This window comes from Rhinoderma darwinii, chromosome 2 (genome assembly GCF_050947455.1).
Source record: "Rhinoderma darwinii isolate aRhiDar2 chromosome 2, aRhiDar2.hap1, whole genome shotgun sequence".
Taxonomy (NCBI): Eukaryota; Metazoa; Chordata; class Amphibia; order Anura; family Rhinodermatidae; genus Rhinoderma; species Rhinoderma darwinii.
In genome coordinates, this window is record NC_134688.1 from 111,890,485 (window position 1) to 111,912,432 (window position 21,948).

The 21,948-nt window shown below is 41.6% G+C and overlaps 1 protein-coding gene across 1 annotated transcript in view; it reads left to right on the forward strand.

Moving 5' to 3' along the window:
- ERBB3 (erb-b2 receptor tyrosine kinase 3) overlaps positions 1-10,662 on the forward strand; it is an 89,035-nt gene extending 78,373 nt beyond the window's left edge. Inside the window, exons 22-28 of the mRNA XM_075852135.1 lie at positions 2,012-2,087; positions 2,250-2,396; positions 2,492-2,589; positions 3,612-3,788; positions 5,631-5,702; positions 5,874-6,147; positions 6,997-10,662. Of these exons, the coding sequence (XP_075708250.1) occupies positions 2,012-2,087; positions 2,250-2,396; positions 2,492-2,589; positions 3,612-3,788; positions 5,631-5,702; positions 5,874-6,147; positions 6,997-7,568 (1,416 nt within the window). The 3' untranslated portion in view covers positions 7,569-10,662. The remainder of the gene's footprint in view (positions 1-2,011; positions 2,088-2,249; positions 2,397-2,491; positions 2,590-3,611; positions 3,789-5,630; positions 5,703-5,873; positions 6,148-6,996) is intronic.
- The last annotated feature ends 11,286 nt before the right edge of the window (positions 10,663-21,948 follow it).

The window sequence follows — 21,948 nt, forward strand, 5'->3', positions numbered from 1 at the left end:
TGCAGATTTTCTGCAATGAAATCCGTTACAGACAGTCCGCAGCTAATACGCCCCATGTGCACATACCCTTAAAGTGCAGGTAACATATTAAAAGCTGAACTCTGAAATTTGATTACCAATTTGTGTTAATTTTAGTAAAAAAAAAAAAAAAAAGACAAATTCACACCTTTCAATACAAATTTTTAGTTTATTTTTAAATTCTGACCATTTCTTCACGAAGTGTTGTGGTGCGTAGCAGGAAAACATGGCAAAAACACATTTTAATACATAGAGTTTTGGGTGGTTTTGCCCTGATCGCTATTGCAGTTTTTATTAAAGAAACAGTTCTAGGAAATATTCTTAGAACGGATTCTATGAAAACCATGATTGCGGTATCACATGTGGTTTTTCCATGTTGCTCTTTTTCCCATTGAAGTCAATGGAATATTCTGTAGCAAAATACTGACAGTCGCAGCAAACGCTAGAAAAAGTGCAGTTGTCAAGTGCAAAGTGTGAATGGGATTTTTGAAAATCCCATCCACTGACATGTGACACCTCGGCATTCTGGTTTTTTTCTGCTGCACAAATATAAATCTTGTTTTTAAATAAGGTGCAGTACCAATATGATATCAGAGAAGCACTAAATATGGGATGGGCTGTTAAAGGGAAGTCCCAAAATCGACAATTATCACCTATCCACAGAATAGATGATAATTGTCTGATCACTGGGGGCCCCACAGTTAGTAATTACCAAGGTCCCCAACTACCATCCCCTCACTGCACCCCCAAAGTAAGGAGGAGCTTGAATAGAGCGGTGGTTGAAAGTGCGCCAGCCGCTTCTTTCAATGTTTATGAGACTGACAGAAACAGCCAAGCGATGTAGTTGGCTGTTTCCATCATTCCCATAGACTTTGAATGAAGTGGCAGTGCGCATTATCAACCGATGCTCCATTCAATGTCCTCCTCACTGCGGCCAAACTGGGGGTTTGGTGGGGGTCACAGCAGTGGGGCCTTTCAGAAATCAGACAATTATCACCTATTCTGTGAATAGGTGATAATTGTTAATTTTGCCACAACCATTTTCATTTTTCCTTAGAATTGTTGAGTTGTAAGTAATGTAAAGAGCTTTTTATATCACTATATCTACTACCAGTATAATATACAGTTGATAATTTTTACTTGGGGGACAGATTAAGCATTAGACAATTATCGCTGTAGTTTGGTCATGTGATTTAACAAACTCAATAATTATACGAGGATGAGTCAAAAATTATACGCACTCTGGTTATATTAAAACTTCTGTTGGCCATCTTATCAGCGTTGTATGTATTACGAGGTCGCTGTCTCCCCAGTCACTGCTGTGCAGGTATGAACATGTTACGTCTGTTTATATGTGACTGCAGTGCGAGAAACAATGGCTGTCCCACTTGTGATTTGCATGTTTTTTGTGGTCTGAGGGTGTGTCTGATGCCAATATTTATTGAAGACTTTGTGCACAGTATGAAGAAAGTGTTTTGTCGTGAAGAAGAGTGTATGAATGGTTAGAGAAGTTCAAGGAAGGACACACAAGTGTCAGCCGTGAAGAAGGAGCTATACGCCCTTCCACGTCCATGACTCATGACAACATTGATCGTGAACTGATTCTATTGGATAGACTATCGCCTGTTTGGTCCCCTGAAAGAAGCCCTATGAGGATGAGGATTCGCGGCTGATGAAGAGGTGAAGACAGCGCTGCATTCGTGGCTCGCAGCTCAGGCTAAAACATATTTAATGTGGGAATACGAAAGCTTGTTGACAGATGGACAAAGTGTATTCAAAAGCAGGGATATTATGTCGAAAAATGATGTATTTGTCTTTTCTGAAAGTTGATTAAAATAAATTCTAAAGCCAGAGTGCAGATAATTTTTGACTTATCCTCATATAATAAATATTTTGTTGTTAGCATTATATCTAAACTATATCTGACTGCGGCTGTGAGTGGTTTTGATGCCTTTTTAATTCTCTTTGGTTTTTTTTCTTTGACTCCATGCAGACCCCCATCAAATGGATGGCTCTGGAAAGTATACACTTTGGAAAATTCACCCATCAAAGTGATGTGTGGAGCTACGGTGAGTCTAATAGCTACAGTGCTGTATTTCTCTGGTATCTCAGCTGTCCCCTTACCAAGTGCATCTTTGTATTTCCCCTTCATCACTTTCTAAAGATGCTAATTTTCATAGGATTATGACTTTCCAGCCCTAATATCATGTGTTATTTTGGCTTCTTTTCAGGTGTGACATTGTGGGAAATGATGACATTTGGAGATGAGCCATATCCAGGTATCCGTCTGTCTGAAGTACCAGACCTTCTCGAGAAAGGGGAGCGACTTCCTCAGCCTATTATCTGTACCATTGATGTCTACATGGTCATGGTGAAATGTGAGTCTCCGCTTTAATCTCCACAATTTCCCCCATGTCTCTCAGTTGATATTCTTCATGCAGCTGAACTCTGACGTGTTTGACTTTTATCTTAGGTTGGATGATTGATGAGAATGTTCGGCCTACATTCAAGGAGCTGGGAAATGAGTTCACCCGTATGGCCAGGGATCCTCCCCGCTACCTGGTCATAAAAGTGGGTTTTTCCTAAACGTACTACCATAACCGTTTTCTGCTTAATTTTTTGTTGGCGTACAGTTCATACAACAATGTAACCAATCACATTGTGTTATTTATGTAATGGCATTAAAGGATGAAAGCAGATTTGTGATTGGCTATTATAATTTAGCTTTTTTTATATTAATAAGAACAGTTAATTGTACAAACCTATTTCTCCTGCACATTTATCACTGTTAATTTATATTCACAATAGTTGACAGACTTTGTGTAGATAAATCCATGGCAAGGTGCGTCTTCTGTCAACCTCTACAATGACCTTTTGGTATAATGGGCCAGTCAAAAATCACTTTCTTGTTCTCATATCTCTCTACCCATCTCACCAGTGCTCCATGAAATACCCCCAAAAATCTCCCCATAATATTGGTCTGATTGGGATCCACCTATGCAATCTCAAAAAATCCTATTTGAAGTGAAAATAAATTTTTGTTTACTTCGTAAAGCTGAATCAGACAATAGCTTAATGCAGTTACACACATAGGCCCATCTTTATTAAAACTGCCGCGATTTTAGACAATTTCTAAGTAAAAGCTTGGCTACTTTATAGACACATGTTGCACCACATTTATATATGCATCTGCCCCCTTTGATAAATGTACATCACTAGCATTAACTTTCACACTGGCTAAAATGATGGCACTTGTTCGACGCCAGGGTCTGTGTGGAGTACAAAAGTCGCATTTCATAAATGTGTCTAAATCCAGGCTAAGCAGTAAGCCATGCCTATATTTTACTCCAGTTTTATAAACTGACGTGCATGGAGCAAATGGCTCATAATTCTGATGTAAATGGTTAATATGTTACACAGAGGATTAGACACTATTTTGGAGTAAAATGCGTAAAAAAAAGGCACAAATACGTTGATAAATGTGGGTTAAAGTATCCATATTGAAAGTTAAACTACTCTCCTGATTAATTTAGGTCTGGTTTTCTTTAGTAATTTTCATTAAGTTTTAAAATTGCCTTTCTCCATCCATACAGCGAGACAGTGATGCTCCCCAGTCACCTCTCCTTGGGGAAGCACCACAACTGGGTGATAAAGAAGAAGTGGAGGAGATGGAAACTGATTTAGGCACAGAGGAAGATGAAGATATGGGACCACATCCTAAAACTCCAAGCACTGTCTATGCATCCCGACAGAGAATAGACTATTCTAGGGTAAGGTTTTCACTAACACAACTGCAGCTCTTGGTTAAAGGTTTATTTCCTATGGAGAATTTGGGTTGTTTTTTTGCTATCCCTGTTTTATGCTTTAATTCAGAGTTGCCTTAATGTTCACATATTCAGCGAACTTTAGGCTGTGATTGTTTGATTTACTATACCCATATTAGCCCCTTTCTGGTGCCAATATGTATCTCTACTTCCTAGTTGCCAATACCCCGTACAGCAAGAGCGTACATCTAATTTTAATGTCAGATCGCGCTGTTTAGCACTCTGCTAATACAGATTCTAATGCAGAAAGTCTCCATGGTCATCAGGAGATCATGGGCCTTCAACTGTTAGATGGGCAGAGAAGAGAATGCTTAGCGGACTTGATCTGCATCCTCCCAGCATTCCTCTGCATGCAGATCACTTCTGAGGGTATGATCACACCGGCTATTTTCAGCCGTTTTTCGGGCCGCAACCCCCCCCCCCCCCCACCCCCCGAAAAATGGCAAAAAATGCAGGGAGTGAACGCCTCCAAACATCTGCCCATTGATTTGGGAATGGGAAAAACGGCGTCCTGTTCCCACAGGGCGTTTTTTACGCCGCCGTTTTTAAAAACGGCCGCGTAAAAAACCGCCTCGTAAAAAGAAGTGCATGTCACTTCTTGAGCTGTTTTTGGAGCCGTTTTTCATTGACTCTATAGAAAAACAGATCCAAAAAAGCGCCGCAAAAAAACGCAAGTTGCTTAAATAATGGCTGAAATCAGAGGCTATTTTGCCTTGAAAACAGCTCCGTATTTTCAGCTGTTTTTTGTTAAGCGTGTGAACATAGCCTAATAGTGATCTAAAGGAGAAGAGCCTGTAGATCACTATAATGTGTGATCAGCATACAGAGTAATGCTGAGATTACATAGATCATGTCATTAAAGGTGCCTCAAAGCTGGTGGAAAATTAGTCCATAAAATGTAGAAGAAATAAATAAGTACAAAAAATAAAAATAAATAAAATAACAGTGGTTCTGAAATCCAGCATTTAAAAAAAACAACACCTTCCCATCGCCCCTGTACTGTCCTGCAATAATGCACCCATATCACGCAAAATATGTTACCCCAAATCCACGCAAATTAGCAGTCACAAATTTTTGTTTCCTAAGCCCCGTCATCTGTTCTTACACTTGCAATAAATATTTTTCTACACAAGTACTTTTACGCCTGTTTACAATTCCCACATACCAACTACGGATGGGAGACACCTTTGTCCTCAGGCGTTATAGCAGTGCTGCATGTTGGGCAAAGTAAACATCGTTTTTATCGTTATACCCAGGAGAGTGAGAGGATTATATTGTGCTATAAAGTTTTTGGGTTAAAGATTACATTAAGTTAAAAGAAATTCGAATGAGAACTTGCATTTTTTTTCCTATTTCTGCGTATTCTCCCCTATTTTTAAAAAAATTAAATATACTGGTTTTGTTATGGTACCATATCTGTGCCACAAAAAAAAAAAATTGGCCTAAAGCATAAAGATAATAAAAAAAATATTCACCCTTCGTATGTGTCATTCCAAAAGATGAAATGTTGCTGGGGACATTCAAGCATCTTTTTCTATGAAAAACTATAAGGGCGCCCATTCATAAGGTGAGCCATGTGGCCATACCACTAGATGCACAGACTCCTTAACACTTGGAACTGTTAAATGGAATACAAAACATGTTGCGAGCATAGGCTTATATGTTATTCAGTCATCATTTTCATGCCTTCTTAGCGCAAAATGCAAACATAAAAAGGCTGAAAAGTTCATTCTGCGGTGCATGTTATATGCTTATTGTAGGTGACCATATATATTATTTGTGTTTTAGAGTCAGAGTGTGCAGAGTTCACTTGCTGGATATCTTCCTATGAGTCAGAGCATTGGTACCATCAACAAGAAGGTAACCACATAACTCAAAAGGAAATTATTTTGTTGCTTTGGAGTATTATTTCCTATATATTGTTTTGATCTCATTATTTATATTAATTTGTTACTTGCCATAGGTGCAAAAGTATTAATAAATGTTACTTTTTGGTGTGCAGTGAGAGTGACTATTTTTCTTCGGTTCCAGAGTTCAGTAAGCCGCGATGATCCAAGTCCCAGACGTGCGCCCAGGAGAAGGGAGGACTCTTTAGGCCGTACAGTGTCTGAATCATCCGAGGGCTGTTGTACTCTATCGGACACAGCAGAGGAAACATCAGAGGAAACATCATTTGGATTTGGAAGCCTGAGTCGTAGTCCTCGTTCACGTTTAGACAGTGCTTATCGCTCCCAGAGGGAAAGCCTACTCGCTGGTACCCCAGATACTGACAGCGAGTACATGATGACTGAGCTGAGCCAGGGAGGTATGTAAACGTCGGAACTGCAGCTGAACCAGTGAAAGTTAGAATAACTCTGTAGGAATCAATACAGTAGAAATGTTTACGTCCATAAGCAAAGAAAATAAATCTGAATAGAATTGTGAGCTTAAAAGGAGAGAAGAAAACCAAGCAAATTGTTAGTTTTGGTTAAAAAATAAAAATAAAGAAGGCAGGGGTAAAGCTGGCCATGCACATCAGATTAATGGCGTTCAAACCCGATGACGGCCTAATGTCTATGGGCAGTCTGATTTTAACATGCCTTTAGGATGCTAAGCGCTGCCAGAGGTGTCTAGATAGGACAGCGGCTTCTGGCAGCAGCTTATTCACCTCCCTGTGAAATAAACCTATATACTCGGGGACAAGACGATCACTGGGGAAGTCAGGAAAAATAGATTTTGGCTGAATGAATAACACCGATCTAATGTATCTTCGGGATAAGGCAAGGCATGAAAAAATGCTTTAAGCTACTGATCTAGAACACAATTTCCTCACCCATAATGCCATTAGTAGAATGTCAATAGGCAGCAGTAATAATTTGGAAATGTCATTTTAATATAACAAAAAGGACCAGTCTGCCTTTTCTTAACTATAGCATGACATGGAAACTTTTTCAGCCCTTTTCTCTGATTTGCTAGATCAGGAATAGGGTTATTGCTAAATGGTTAACCCAACATTAAACTCATGCTGTAAGTACACCACTTGTAGAAGAAGAGAACTTTGTACCAATGAAGAATCTTTTCTTAATATGTTAAAGTTTAGTCTATTGTTCTATATAATAGAATATTAACTGTATTCACACATTTATCATCCATATCTCTTCACATTCTTGCACAGATCTATCACAGGATGGAACACTGAAGTCCCAAGGATCCAGATCGCTAACCCCATGCATAGCCAGTGCCAATGAAGAGGATGATGAGGAGTATGAGTATATGAACAGGAAGAGGCAGCCATCAGAAAGGTTGGAGTACGAGTATATGGACATTCGAGGAGCAGCGGATGCAAACAGGGATAGCATAAGTACTGCACGTCAGGACAGCGAAGACAATAATTATGAATATGAGAACAAGGAGGACTATGAGTATATGAATGAGCAGGGAAGATGCAACCGGAAGCAAGAACTAGTAGATGAAGCTACAGAGTACACCTACATGAACCGAAGTAGTAAAATCCGGAAGGACAGCAATTCAGATGACAAACAGGGCTACGAGGACATGAAGTTAATTACAAGTCAGCCAAAGTCCTCTTACACACCCACAGCGGTGCCACAGACATGCCACCGAGAGGCATTACAGAGAGGTTACATTCAACCTCTTCGAGAACTGGAGGTAAAAGACTGTGCATTTGATAATCCCGACTACTGGCATAGTCGTCTTTTTGTTAAGAGTGACTTGCAGCGCACATAAAAATTGAAGTGCCAGACAATCTAATTTCTTCAATGTTTTGTTTGCGCTCAAAAGAATAACATCCTATGGAAGATGACAAATAGGTAGAGCTCAAAGTTCTTCTTTTGAGAAACTTACAGTACAGTAATCTGCAATATAAAGCATTTTGGCACAAGCCAGATTTGGGTTATATGAACAGTTTAGCACCTTCTGTGTTGTAAGTGAAAACATGAGATATTGTATAAGAAATAGACAAGACATTCAAGTGTAGTCGAAAGCACTGTTATTCGTGGAAAAATCAGAACGCACCATTGCAGTGCGCCAATAACATGTATGTACAGAAAAAGGACCACAACTATTTTAAGGAACAATCCAGGCAAAACTGTGTCACGATATTATGTCTAGTGCAATGCCGAAGAGGGTACTGCATGGCACAAGGATTATCTCTTTAGTGTTCCTCAAATCAATGTCACGCACCCCACCTCAGGCCCTGCGCCAAGTCTAAGACAGTACAGTATATAAGTTTTATCTAGAGTGTTGCTTTAAGCATGAGATAGTGACATTTGAACGTGCGTTTTTCTGTCCAACCACTACCTTCTCACCCACCGGGATACACTGCGACCTTGGGTGACCTTCGTCCTCATAATCACTTAAGCACTTATTGTCTTGGGTACTCAATTGTTAGCATATTTTTAAGTGAATGCCTATAAAAGCAAAAATAATTCTGCACTGCCAAAGTAAATGTAGCTTGAGATGTGCCAATCAAAGAGTTAAGAAGAGCCAGACCACTACTGAATATTTATAATCTTTCAATGTATACCTGACTGCCATATGCTGACCAAGAAGAAAAATATTATTTTCACTTACTGCATCCAAATCTCTGTATGTAGTTTAAATGACCCTTGGCTAAAGATTGTCAGGCCTTTGAAGAGATGTTCCTGGAAGTGAAACACAAGTCGTGTGGTTTCCTTTATTCAATTACACCTACACCTAAGGCATGCGCTAAAACTGCTGCAAAACCACAGCCGTAAATGCAGCGTCTGCATGGGAATGACTAAATCTCCAAACACTTCAATTGCTTCTCTGCACTTCTATGAAAGTGGTTTAAATGTATTTGTATATTGACAGATTGACACTTTGTACATTGACTAATTTGTCTATTGATAACTCATTGTGTGTTACATGTTATAAACGAATGGTTATTTTACATATGTAAAGAATGGGGGAAACATACGAAGTTATTCTAAGACATTGGCACGCTTAAAATCCGCATCAAACACATGGAAACACTGCGCAGTGTAGATTCTCTTTCTATAGTTAGGTGGTTTGTGACTTCTCCACAGATTAGTTTATGCTTGCACCATTTTGTTCCACTGATACTTTCAATGATAAGTTGATCCTTAACAAATTGTTGGACAAAATGCCATAAGGACATTCCTGGAAGCCCATTTGACTTTTCTTTGGGCCTAGATGTAAGGACTTTCATAGATCTCAATTTAAAAAAAAAACACACCAAAAATGAAGCGCCCCTGGCGACCTGTCTCCTGGAATTTTGTGCACGTGCCGATCATCATAACTACTGCAAACATTTTGTTGTGTCTCAGCGTGCTGATCAGAAACCTAAGGCTGTGTTCATACACAAACTAAAAAATGTCTGAAAATACGGAGCTGTTTTCAAGGGAAAACAGCTCCCGATTTTTAAGACATTTTTAAGCCTCTCGCGATTTTCGCTGCGTTCTTTTACGGCCATTTTTGGAGCTGTTTTCAATAGAGTCTATGAAAAACAGCTCCAGAAACGTCCCAAGAAGTGACATGCACTTCTTTTTCGCGGCCGTTTTTTTACGTGGCCGTTTTTCATAACAGCCGCGTAAAAAAACGGCCCATCGGTATAGAACGGCGTTTTTCCCATTGAAATAAATAGGCAGATGTTTGGAGGCCTTCTGCTTCCAATTTTTCTGCCATTTTTCGGGCGTTTACAGCCCAAAAAACGGCCGAACATAGGCCGTGTGAACATACCCTAAGAAGAATAGGCTGAAGATGCTGACTAACTTCTAGCAGGAGTTTGTGGTAAGCACTGATAATAAACAACAGTATTAGCTGTATTTCTGACTTTAGCCATTGTTGAAGCTGTATACATTTGATGACAATGTGGATTTTCCACTGAGATGGATTTGGAGTATAACGTGTAAATCTACTGATCAGAAATGTGTTTTGTTTTTTTTTCTTTTCTTACAAGAAAAGTATATATTTGAGCATGTATGGTGCCGTTGTTTGTGCTGTCTCCAACATGACATTGACAAAAGGTGCCCCTACACATTAGATGAAACTTATCTGAATCTGCTGATTATAACTGACAATCTAATGTGTATGGGGCCTCCCAACTTCAGATCGGGGAACTTTAACTTGCCCGATCCCACGGGGGATCAGCTGGCAGCTTTTACACGGCCAATTATCGGGCAAACGAGCGATGCTGTGAAAGCTCGTTTCCGATCATTGCCCTGTGTAAACAGGACAACGACCTGCTGATGTACGAGCTCGTCCCCAAACATAGCTCCTTGTGAAAGAAGCAAACGAGCACTTATCAACGAGCTGCCTCGTTGATCTGTGCTCATTTACACGGCCCATGTGGGGCCACCTAAGAGGACCATAAGACTGTTTCTATACACAAAATATTTGCCCCCATGCTGTGTACAGGTGACAGACACACTTTCATTATGGAGTCTGCTAAACTTTGCACCTTTCTATGTATACATTCTAACAATTGTGAGTCGGTTTTGTACATTTGTATGAACATTGTTATCCAGAGTCTATTTTTGTACATTATTTTTGTACCACCCAAAAAATAATGAGAATTGTAACATTTACATTTGCTGCATACAAAGGAAAGTGGCGCTTTGACCATAGCAACCAGAGTTCAGCTTTAATTTTTCTGGAAAGTGAAACATTGATGCTGGTTGCTAGGAATTATAAGGCCGCTTTGTTCCTAATGTTTTATAAAGGGAAATGCACAGGAGGGATCACAATTGTAACTAGTCTCATTTGCCCACCTGTGAATCATTTAATGTATAAAGTAAAATGTATCAAAATAAAATGTCTTTTTTTTTAATATACAGAAGCAGTTCACTGTTTTCAGAGTGGTTTTGTGCAAGGAATTAATATCAATATAGCTTTGTATCATTATACACACATTGGGCTTCACCATATTTCAGGCCAATACAAGGCTGCGTTCACATCTGCGTCAGGGCTCCGTTCCGTCGGAGCTTTCCGTCGGAACAGAGCCCTGACTGACACAAACGGAAACCAGAGGTTGATTTCAATGGCGACGGATCCAGTGCCAATGGTTTCCGTTTGTCTCTATTGTGCAGGGGTTCCGTAGTTTTGACGGAATCAATAGCGTAGTGCCAATGGTTTGAAATCCATGGTGATGGAAACGGAAACCTCTGGTTTCCGTTTGTGTCAGTCAGGGCTCCGTTCCGACGGAAATCTCCGTTGGAACGAAGCCCTGACGCAGATGTGAACGCAGCCTTACCTGGGCGTACATTTTTCACTTATCACTACTCGGAAAAAAAAACAGGAACATTTTTTTAATAAATAAACAAAAAAAAACAAAGAGAAAGGGGGAAAGTAAAAGAGAAAAAGAGAGAAAAATAAAGAATAGGCGTTCCTCCCTTCCACACCCCTCATTCCTCCTCTCAGCCCCTCTTATGTACTTGAGAATTGAAATCTTTTTATTTACCCTTAGGCCTCATTTACCCGAAAGTGATATACGTCCGTGCGACTCGCGTGCTTTTCACGCGGGTCGCACGGACCTATACAAGTCTATGGGGGCATGCAGACAGTCCGTGAGTTTTGCTCAGCGTGAGTGCGCTGAAAAAAACTCACGACATGTTCTAAAATTCTGCGTTTTTCGCGCATCACGCACCCATTGAAGTCAATGGGTGCGTGAAACCCACGAAGGTCGCACGGAAGCACTTCCGTGCGAACTGCGTGATTCGCGCAAGAGCTGTCAAACTGAATGTAAACAGAAAAGCACCACGTGCTTTTCTGTTTACAAACATCCGAACAGAGTGTCTTAGAGATGAGCGAACCGAACTTCACCGGGTTCGGCCGAACTCGTTTTGACCGAACACGGCAGGAGACAGTCACTGTCCAGGGTGCTGAAAGAGTTAAACTGGTTCAGCACCCTGGACAGTGACTTCCAATCCCAATATACGTGAACGTGTAAAAAAAAAAAAAAGTTCTGACTTACCGATAACTCCCGGCTTCTTACTCCAGTCTGACCTCCCGGGATGACAATTCAGTCCAAGTGACAGCTGCAGCCAATCACAAGCCAAGCACAGGCTGCAGCGGTCACATGGACTGCCGCGTCATCCAGGGAGGTGGGGCCAGATGTCAAGAGAGGCGCGTCACCAAGGACGCGTCACCAAGGCAATGGCCGGGAAGTTCTCGGTAAGTACGAACCTCTTTTTTTTTAAACAGGTTATTCGATATGGTGATCGGAATTCACTGTCGAGGGTGCTGAAAGAGTTACTGCCAAACAGTTAACTCTTTCAGCACCCTGGACAGTGACTGACATCGACTAGCCTCATCTCTATGATGGCGGCTGCGCGAAAATCACGCAGCCGCGCATCATACACTGATGACACACGGAGCTGTCAAGTGCCTTCTGCGCACGCAAAACGCTGTGTTTTTTTGCGTGCGCAAAACGCACACGTTCGTGTAAATGAGGCCTAAATCTGTTATTACAAGCTCTTGAAGGATAGTTCTGTGTTTGCTAATAAACATTCATCCATATCTTCTCCCTATCTCCCATCCAGGGGCGTTGCTAGGGTCTTAAAAAGATCGGGAGCACAAGCCCCGAGACATATATTCCCCCCCTGAAAAATAAATACATTTTTACACACACATCGTAGATAGCATATCTATAAGACTAAGGCTCCTATAGCTACACCGCTGGATAGAATTGGATGCATTGTCTCCACATACAGTATCATACATGATAGGCTTAGATACATGGCCCCAGCAGACAGGATCACACATGATAGGCTTAGATACATGGCCCCAGCAGACAATATCACACATGATAGACTTAGGGCTCATTCAAACAAGCGTGAATCTCATCCATGTGTTGTGCGTTGAAACAACACACAGCACACGGACCAATTTATATCAATGGGGCTATTCACACATGCGTGAGTTTTCACACAGCGAGTGTTTGTTGCGTGAAACTCATTGCATGTCCTATATTGGTGTATTTCATCCGTGTGCTGTCCGTATTTCACGCATTAATTACTCTGAAAAAAAAAGTGCTTGCAAGTGCGGGAAAAACACATGCCACACGCAAAGTACACTGATGCAAAACCCAACGGACACGACCAGATTTACATGCAGTTTTTACGCACGGAAATCTGTCACACTCGTGTGAATGTAGCCGTAGATACAGGGCCCCAGCAGTAAGAATCCTTGTACTAACCCTCAGGGGCAAATTTGGCATATCTTGGGCCCCAAGCAAAGTTATGTCTCGGGGCTCTAATCAAAGACACCTGTAGAGAGTTCCCCACACAATGCCCTCTGTATACAGTGTCACAACCTCCCCTGTATGGTTCCACACACAGTCCCCCTGCCATACATCACCTTGTAGACAGTCCATGCAGGTAGTCCCACATACCCACTTTGTCTCAGCGTAACATACATGATAGGCTTAGATACATGGCCCCAGCAGACAGTATCACACATGATAGGCTTAGATACATGGCCCAGCAGTAAGTATCTGTAATGGCAGGAAGGAGGTGAAGGGAAAGTGAGCCCTAATCTACCCACCGCCCTGTCCCTGCCTACTTGCAACGACCCGCCCTAGGCGACGGGGTACAACTGGGCGGCGGTCCCTACGCTGTCTAAGTGCACGGGAGAACAAACAGGGAACACGCAAGGGAAGGGGCAGTAGCCACGGAACGCCGCGAGGAAACGGAGCGGTGAATGAGTAGTCAGGACCAGGATGAAGTGGAGTATACCAAAGTGAGCACGGAGAAGGAAGCAAGCCAGGGGCAAAGCAAAGCAGGTTAAGCGGAACTGCAGCAAGGCAGAAGCACGGCAGAAGCAGGCTGGAGCAAGCAGCAGTGAAGCCAGGAATCCAGAAGAATTACAAGCACTGAGGAAGAGAACACGGCAGGTAATAAAGGACAGGGGGCGGAGCTAACTCCGACTGACCAGGCCGCGATAGGCTCTCCCACTCCTGAGCCTGCCACCCTGGTTGGTGGGAGATGGTGTCAGTCGAACAGGTCTGGCCTCAGGTGTGGATTGATTAATCCCAGGAGTATACCTAGACGTAGTACCTGGCAGATCCCTAACAGTATCCTTGTACTAACATATGTTCACCCCCCAAAATAAAAATGTATGTACGTATATATATATATATATATATATATATATACAGTGAAGGAAATAAGTATTTGATCCCTTGCTGATTTTGTAAGTTTGCCCACTGTCAAAGACATGAACAGTCTAGAATTTTTAGGCTAGGTAAATTTTACCAGTGAGAGATAGATTATATTTTTTTTAAAAAACAGAAAATCACATTGTCAAAATTATATATATTTATTTGCATTGTGCACAGAGAAATAAGTATTTGATCCCTTTGGCAAACAAGACTTAATACTTGGTGGCAAAACCCTTGTTGGCAAGCACAGCAGTCAGAAGTTTTTTGTAGTTGATGATGAGGTTTGCACACATGTTAGATGGAATTTTGGCCCACTCCACTTTGCAGATCATCTGTAAATCATTAAGATTTCGAGGCTGTCGCTTGGCAACTCGGATCTTAAGCTCCCTCCATAAGTTTTCGAAGGGATTAAGGTCTGGAGACTGGCTAGGCCACTCCATGACCTTAATGTACTTCTTTTTGAGCCACTCCTTTGTTGCCTTGGCTGTATGTTTCGGGTAATTGTCGTGCTGGAAGTCCCAGCCATGAGCCATTTTTAATGTCCTGGTGGAGGGAAGGAGGTTGTCACTCAGGATTTGACAGTACATGGCTCCATCCATTCTCCCATTGATGCGGTGAAGTAGTCCTGTGCCCTTAGGAGAGAAACACCCCCAAAACATAATGTTTCCACCTCCATGCTTGACAGTGGGGACGGTGTTCTTTGGGTCATAGGCAGCATTTCTCTTCCTCCAAAAACGGCGAGTTGAGTTAATGCCAAAGAGCTCAATTTTAGTCTCATCTGACCACAGCACCTTCTCCCAATCACTCTCAGAATCATCCAGATGTTCATTTGCAAACTTCAGACGGGCCTGTACATGTGCCTTCTTGAGTAGGGGGACCTTGCGGGCACTGCAGGATTTTAATCCATTACGGCATAATGTGTTACCAATGGTTTTCTTAGTGACTGTGGTTCCAGCTGCCTTGAGATCATTAACAAGTCCCCCCCGTGTAGTTTTCGGCTGAGCTCTCACCTTCCTCAGGATCAAGGATACCCCACGAGGTGAGATTTTGCATGGAGCCCCAGATCGATGTCGATTGACAGTCATTTTGTATGTCTTCTATTTTCTTACTATTGCACCAACAGTTGTCTCCTCACCCAGCGTCTTACTTATGGTTTTGTAGCCCATTCCAGCCTTGTGCAGGTCTATGATCTTGTCCCTGACATCCTTAGAAAGCTCTTTGGTCTTGCCCATGTTGTAGAGATTAGAGTCAGACTGATTAATTGAGTCTGTGGACAGGAGTCTTTTATACAGGTGACCATGTAAGACAGCTGTCTTTAATGCAGGCACCAAGTTGATTTGGAGCGTGTAACTGGTCTGGAGGAGGCTGAACTCTTAATGGTTGGTAGGGGATCAAATACTTATTTCTCTGTGCACAATACAAATAAATATATATAATTTTGACAATGTGATTTTCTTTCTTTTTTTTTTATATAATCTATCTCTCACTGGTAAAATTAACCTAGCCTAAAAATTCTAGACTGTTCATGACTTTGACAGTGGGCAAACTTACAAAATTAGCAAGGGATCAAATACTTATTTCCTCCACTGTATATATATATAACAGCATATCTATAGCACTACGACCCTATAGCTATGGATTGAATTAGATCCATTGGCTCAGCGGACAGTATCACACATGATAGGATTAAATATAGGGCCCAGCTCGCTGACATTGCGGCTCCAGCGCTGGGCCCAGGAAAAGTTCATTATAAGAATTGCTTTGCTTTTTGTATGTGATATTAATTCTTACTGGTGTATTTGTGTTTTTTTCAGGTTCGGTTGTTGGACTACGTCGCATTCGAGGACTGCTTCGATTACGGCTTTTTTATTCTCAATAAAATGGTTACTGAGGGATGTGTGGGTTTTTTATTTCAATAAAATATTTTTTCTATGTCCATGTATTTTTTTAAACTTCATTACTACCGCCTTAGCAATGGCCACTAGCTGATTGACAACGTCCATTGCTAAGGCGGGGCTTAGTGTTAGCCGGTGAAAAGGCTAACACTAACCCCTATTATTACCCCGGTACCCACCGCCACCAGGGGTATCGGGAAGAGTCGAGTACGATCTAGTACCCGACCATCTGTAGTGTAGGCCGGGTACTGGGGTGACCGCAGGCTGGTATTATTAGGCTGGGAAAGGCCAAAAACAGTGGCCCTTCCCATCCTGGTAATGCTATCCTGCTGCTGCTATGTTGTATCTGGCTAGTCATGAAAAATGGGGAGGGACCGCACGTTTATTCCATTTAAAAAAAAAAAATGACGTGTGGTCCCCCCATTTTTGATAACCAGCCAGATACAACATAGCAGCAGCAGGCTATCATTACCAGGGTGGGAAGGGTTACTGTTTTTGGGCTTTCCCATTCTGATAAGACTAGCCTGCGGCCGCCCCAGTACCCAGCCATCTGTACAGATGGTCGGGTACTGGATCGCACCCAGCTCTTCCTGGTGGCGGTGTGTACCGGGGTAATAATGGGGGTTAGTGTTAGCCTCTGCACTGGTTAACACTAAGCCCCGCCTTAGTAATGGATGCTATCAATCAGCCAGCGGCCATTACTGAGGCGGTAGTAATGAAGTTTAAAAGAAAATACAAAGATATAGAAAAAATATATTTTATTGAAAATAAAAAAAGCCGTCATCAAAGTAGTCCTCGAATCCGGCGTAGTCCAACAACCGAACCTGTAAAAAAAACACAAACACACAAAAAATCCATTAGTTGCCCCCGCCTGCTACAGGTAATGCCCCACCCAACCCTGTCGGAGTATATGCAAGACACTGCACTGCCTACACTTTCCCGAGAAGATGCTACATATTTGGATTCCCCGTTCACCAAGGAGGAGATAGTACAGGTTATTAAAGCTTTGCCAGCAGGGAAAAGTCCTGGGCACGATGGTTATATGGCGGGTTTTTACAAATCATTACTGGAGGAATGGGTGCCATCGTTGTTGGAGTTGTTTACCTCTATGTCTGAATACACTCAATTTCCCGATTCATTTTTGCAGGCTCATATCACGGTCATACCAAAGGAGGGTAGGGATCCGCAACATCGTGCTAATTTTCGACCAATCTCTCTCATCAATACCGATGCTAAGATGTATGCTAAACTAATAGGAAATAGACTCGGTGGTTTCCTGGGCTCGTTAGTCCACCCAGATCAAGTGGGCTTTGTACCAAAATGTGAAGCGAGAAATAATACTTTAAAGACTTTATCCTTGCTACATCATGTGAAACAGAATCACATTCCTTGTATGCTGCTGTTCTTGGATGCTGAGAAGGCCTTTGATCGGGTGGCCTGGGGGTTTCTGGAGGCGGCCTTGAGTCAGATTGGTGTGTGTCACTTGATGAAGATGCGCATACGATCTCTCTATAATCGGCCTAAAGCGCGAATTAGAATTAATGGGTCATTGTCTGCTCCGTTTATAATTGGGAATGGTACAAGGCAGGGATGTCCGCTCGCCCCCTTATTATTTGCCTTGGTTATGGAGCATATCTTAGTGGCAGTTAGAAACAACAGTGACATACGGGGTATTCGGGAGGTGAAACTCATTTTAAAGCGTCAGCTTTTGCTGATGATTTATTGTTTCATATTACACAACCGCACTTATCTCTACCATCCCTGCTGAAATCCATACAAACATATAGTTATTTTAGTAATTATATAGATGAATCTCTCCAAGAGTGAGGCTATGAACATCACTTTGGCAGCTTCTGAAGTAAGACAATTACGTAGTAATTATCCCTTCTCATGGAAGGTTGATTCTGGGTGTCACGAAAAAAAATTTGTTTTATATATTATTGCTTTTATTAAGTCATTAAAATACATTTTAGTTATTTGTGTTTTTGTGTTGTATTTTTTTATTTTTTCTTTCTTTTACTTCTCTATGGGGACTGACATTTTTTTTTTCATCTCTGTATGTGTTGATCAACGACACATACAGAGATGGAATACGGCACATACATCCCCATAGAGAATGTGAACGGGAGCCGTTCCATTCACTATAGTGTACGCTGTCTCCCACACAGTCCAAAAGGAAGGTCTTCGGCAGAGCGACATCCGGCGCCATTTTCATGTGGACCGGTAGCCGCGGCCGGACAGTAAGATGACTACTTCCGGTCGCGGCTTCCGTCCATATGTTCAGAAGCAAGGACAGGGAGCTGAGCCAGCGGCAGCGATAGCGGGGGCGGCAGGAGCAGGTAAGTTATGTTTGTGTTTGTGATGTGTGTATATGTTCGTGTTATACTGTGTGATTACCACTGTATCTAATCCTCCTACACTGTGCATTCGCTCAAAATATGGCGGAACACAGTGTAGGCGGTTTGAACATTCAACCCCCTCCTTTCTCCTGGCACTAGCCGGGATAAAGGAGGGGGAATTGTTTGAGCACACTAGAGCGAGTGTGTCTTCTCCAATTTTGCAGCATAAAGCAATGAGGTTGCTTTACCACATGCCAATGCTGCAATTTTGGGAATTGCTCCCTCTAGTGACCAGCACATGGAAATTAGAATCAAATTTATAATATTTACTGACTTGTGAAAAAATGTAAAACATTAGAACAAGGTGTAATCATTTAAATACTAACTGTTTAACTAAAAAAAGAAAAAAAATGTTCTAGGTTAGGCAGAATAAGTGTAGTAAAAATAAAAAAAAATTGTGAAGGGGTGGGATAGGGAACAACTCGCTTCTACCCCGTCAGTGGCAGACTGGTCTAAAACGTTCGCCTTGTGTAATAAATTCTCCATTTCCTGTAAAGCACAGGAAACTAACTATAAAATATTGTCACGGTGGTACAGAGTACCAACGTTACTACACTCTTTTTACCCATCGGTACCAGATGAGTGTTGGCATTGCAACGACAAAGGTGGTACTATGTTACATATTTGGTGGGGGTGCCCCTTAATACACACATTTTGGTCTAAAGTAGTTGACCTTATTTAAACAATCACAGGTCAGGTGCTTCCCATTACTCCGGAGGTGTTACTTCTCTCAATGCTCCCTGGTTCTATTAAGAAATATATACGAAAACACTGGTTAGTTTCCTCTTAACCCCTTCAGGACTGAGCCACTTTTGGACCAAATGACAGAGCCTCATTTTTTAAATCTGACGTGTGTTACTTTATGTGGTAATAACTCGGGAATGCTTTTACCTATCCAAGCGATTCTGAGATTGTTTTCTCGTGACATATTGTACTTTATGTTAGTGAAAAAATTTGGTCGATATATTCAATATTTTTGTGTGAAAAACACCAAAATTTAGAGAAAATGTGCAAAAAATTTGCATTTTCTAAATTCAAATGTATCTGCTTGTAAGACAGATAGTTATACCACACAAAATAGTTACTAGCTAACTTTTCCAATATGTCTACTTTAGAAACCCCCACAAATCACCCCAATTTACAAATTTCATTTTTTTTGCAGAAATTCCATTTTAATCCATTTTTCCTGTAATACTGAAGGTTTTTACCGGAGAAGCACAACTGAATATTTATTGCCCTGATTCTGCAGTTTTTAGAAATATTCCACATGTGGCCCTAGTGCGCTACTGGACTGAAATACCGGCCTCAGAAGCAAAGGAGCACCTAGAGGATTTTAGGGCCTTCCTTTTCTTAGATTATATTTCAGGCACCATGTCAGGTTAGAAGAGGTCTTGTGGTGCCGAAACAAAGGAAACACCCCAAAAAATACCCCATTTTGGAAACTACACGCCTTGAGGAATTCATCTAGGGGTGTAGTGAGCATTTTGACCCCACAGGTGTTTCATAGATTTCATTAGAATTGGGCAGTGAAAATAAAAAATTACATTATTTTCCAATACCATGTAGCTTTACCTCAAAATGTTTAATTTTTTCAACAAATAAATGATGAAAAGCACCCCAACATTTGTAAAGCAACTTCTCCAGAGTACGGAAATACCCAACATGTGGTCATAAACGGCTGTTTGGGGAAGCGGCAGGACTCAGAAGGGAAGGCACGCCATTTAGCTTTTGAAGTACAGATTTTGCTGGTTTGATTTCTCGGCACCATGTCGCATTTGTAAAGCTCCTAAGGTACCAGTACAGTGGAAACCCCCCAAAAGTGACTCCATTTAGGAAACTACACCCCTTGAGGAATTCAACTAGGGGTGTAGTGAGCATTTTGACCCCCCAGGTGTTTAATAGATTTCATTAGAATTGGGCAGTAAACATGAAAAATTTCATTTTTATCCACTAAGACGTAGCTTTAGGTAAAAATGTTTCATTTTCTCATCAAATAAAGGAGAAAAATCACTGTAACATTTGTAAAGCAACTTCTCCAGAGTACGGAAATACCCCATATGTGGTAATAAAGTACTGTATGAATACACATCAGGGCTCAGAAGGGAAGGAGCGCCATTTGGCTTTTGGAGAGCAGATTTTGCTGGATTGGTTTTTCTGCGCCATGTCGCTTTTGCAAAGCCCCTTAGGTAGCAGTACAGTGGAAGCTACCCAAAAGTGACTCCATTTGGCAAACTACACCCATTGAGGAATTCATCTAGGGGTGTAGTGAGCATTTTGACCCCACAGGTGTCTCATAGATTTTATTAGAAATGGGCAGTGAAAATGAAAAATTACATTATTTTCCAATAAGACGTAGCACTAGTTAAAAAAAATTCATTTTCTCAACAAATAAAGGAGAAAAAGCACCATAATATTTGTAAAGCAACTTCTTCAAAGTACGGAAATACCCCACATGTGGTCATAAACTGCTATTTGGACACACAGCAAGGCTCCAAAGGGAAGGAGCGCCATTTAGTATTTGGAGTGGAGATTTTATAAGATTTGTTTTTTGACACCATGTTGCATTGAGCTATAGTAGCAGTACAGTGGTACCCCCGAAAAATTACCCCATATTGGAAACTAGATCCCTCAAAGAATTGATCTAGGGGTGTAGTGAGCATTTTGACCGCACAAGTGTTTTGCAAAAATGAGTAAACAATAGATGTTGCAGATTGAAAATGGCTGTTTTCAACAAATATGCCATTTCAGTGCCCAATGTGTTGTGCCCAGCTTGTACCACCGTAGACACACATCCCATAAATTGTTAAGCGGGTTCTCCAGAATACCCCATATGTGGTCATAAATTGCCGTTTGGGTACACTGCCAGGCTCAGTTGGACCACCATTTGGCTTTTGAAGCGCAGATTTTGCTTGGTGTATTAGTGGTATTTCAGCTTATAATGTGGGGGCATATGTCAGCTGGGCGGAGTACATCAAGGGTATATGTAAGCTGTGCGGAGTACATCAGGGTATATGTAAGCTGGGCGGAGTACATCAGGGTATATGTAAGCTGGGCGAGGAGTACATCAGGGTATATGTAAGCTGGGCGGAGTACATCAGGCTATATGTAAGCTGGGCAGAGTACATCAGGGTATATGTAAGCTGGGCGGAGTACATCAGGATATATGTAATATGCGCGGGTACATCAGGATATATGTAATATGTGAGGAGTACATCAGGGTATATGTAAGCTGTGCGGAGTACATCAGGGTATATGTAATATGTGCGTGTACATCAGGCTATATGTAAGCTGTGTGGAGTACATCAGGGTATATGTAATATGTGCGTGTACATCAGGGTATATGTAAGCTGTGAGGAGTACATCAGGGTATATGTAATCTGTGTGGAGTACATCAGGGTATATGTAATATGTGCGGGTACATCAGGCTATATGTAAGCTGTGTGGAGTACATCAGGGTATATGTAATATGTGTGAAGTACATCAGGCTATATGTAAGCTGTGCGGAGTACATCAGGGTATATGTATTCTGTGCGTGTACATCAGGGTATATGTAAGCTGGGCGGAGTACATCAGGGTATATGTAATATGTGCGGGTACATCAGGCTATATGTAAGCTGTGAGGAGTACATCAGGGTATATGTAAGCTGGGCGGAGTGCAACAGGGTATATGT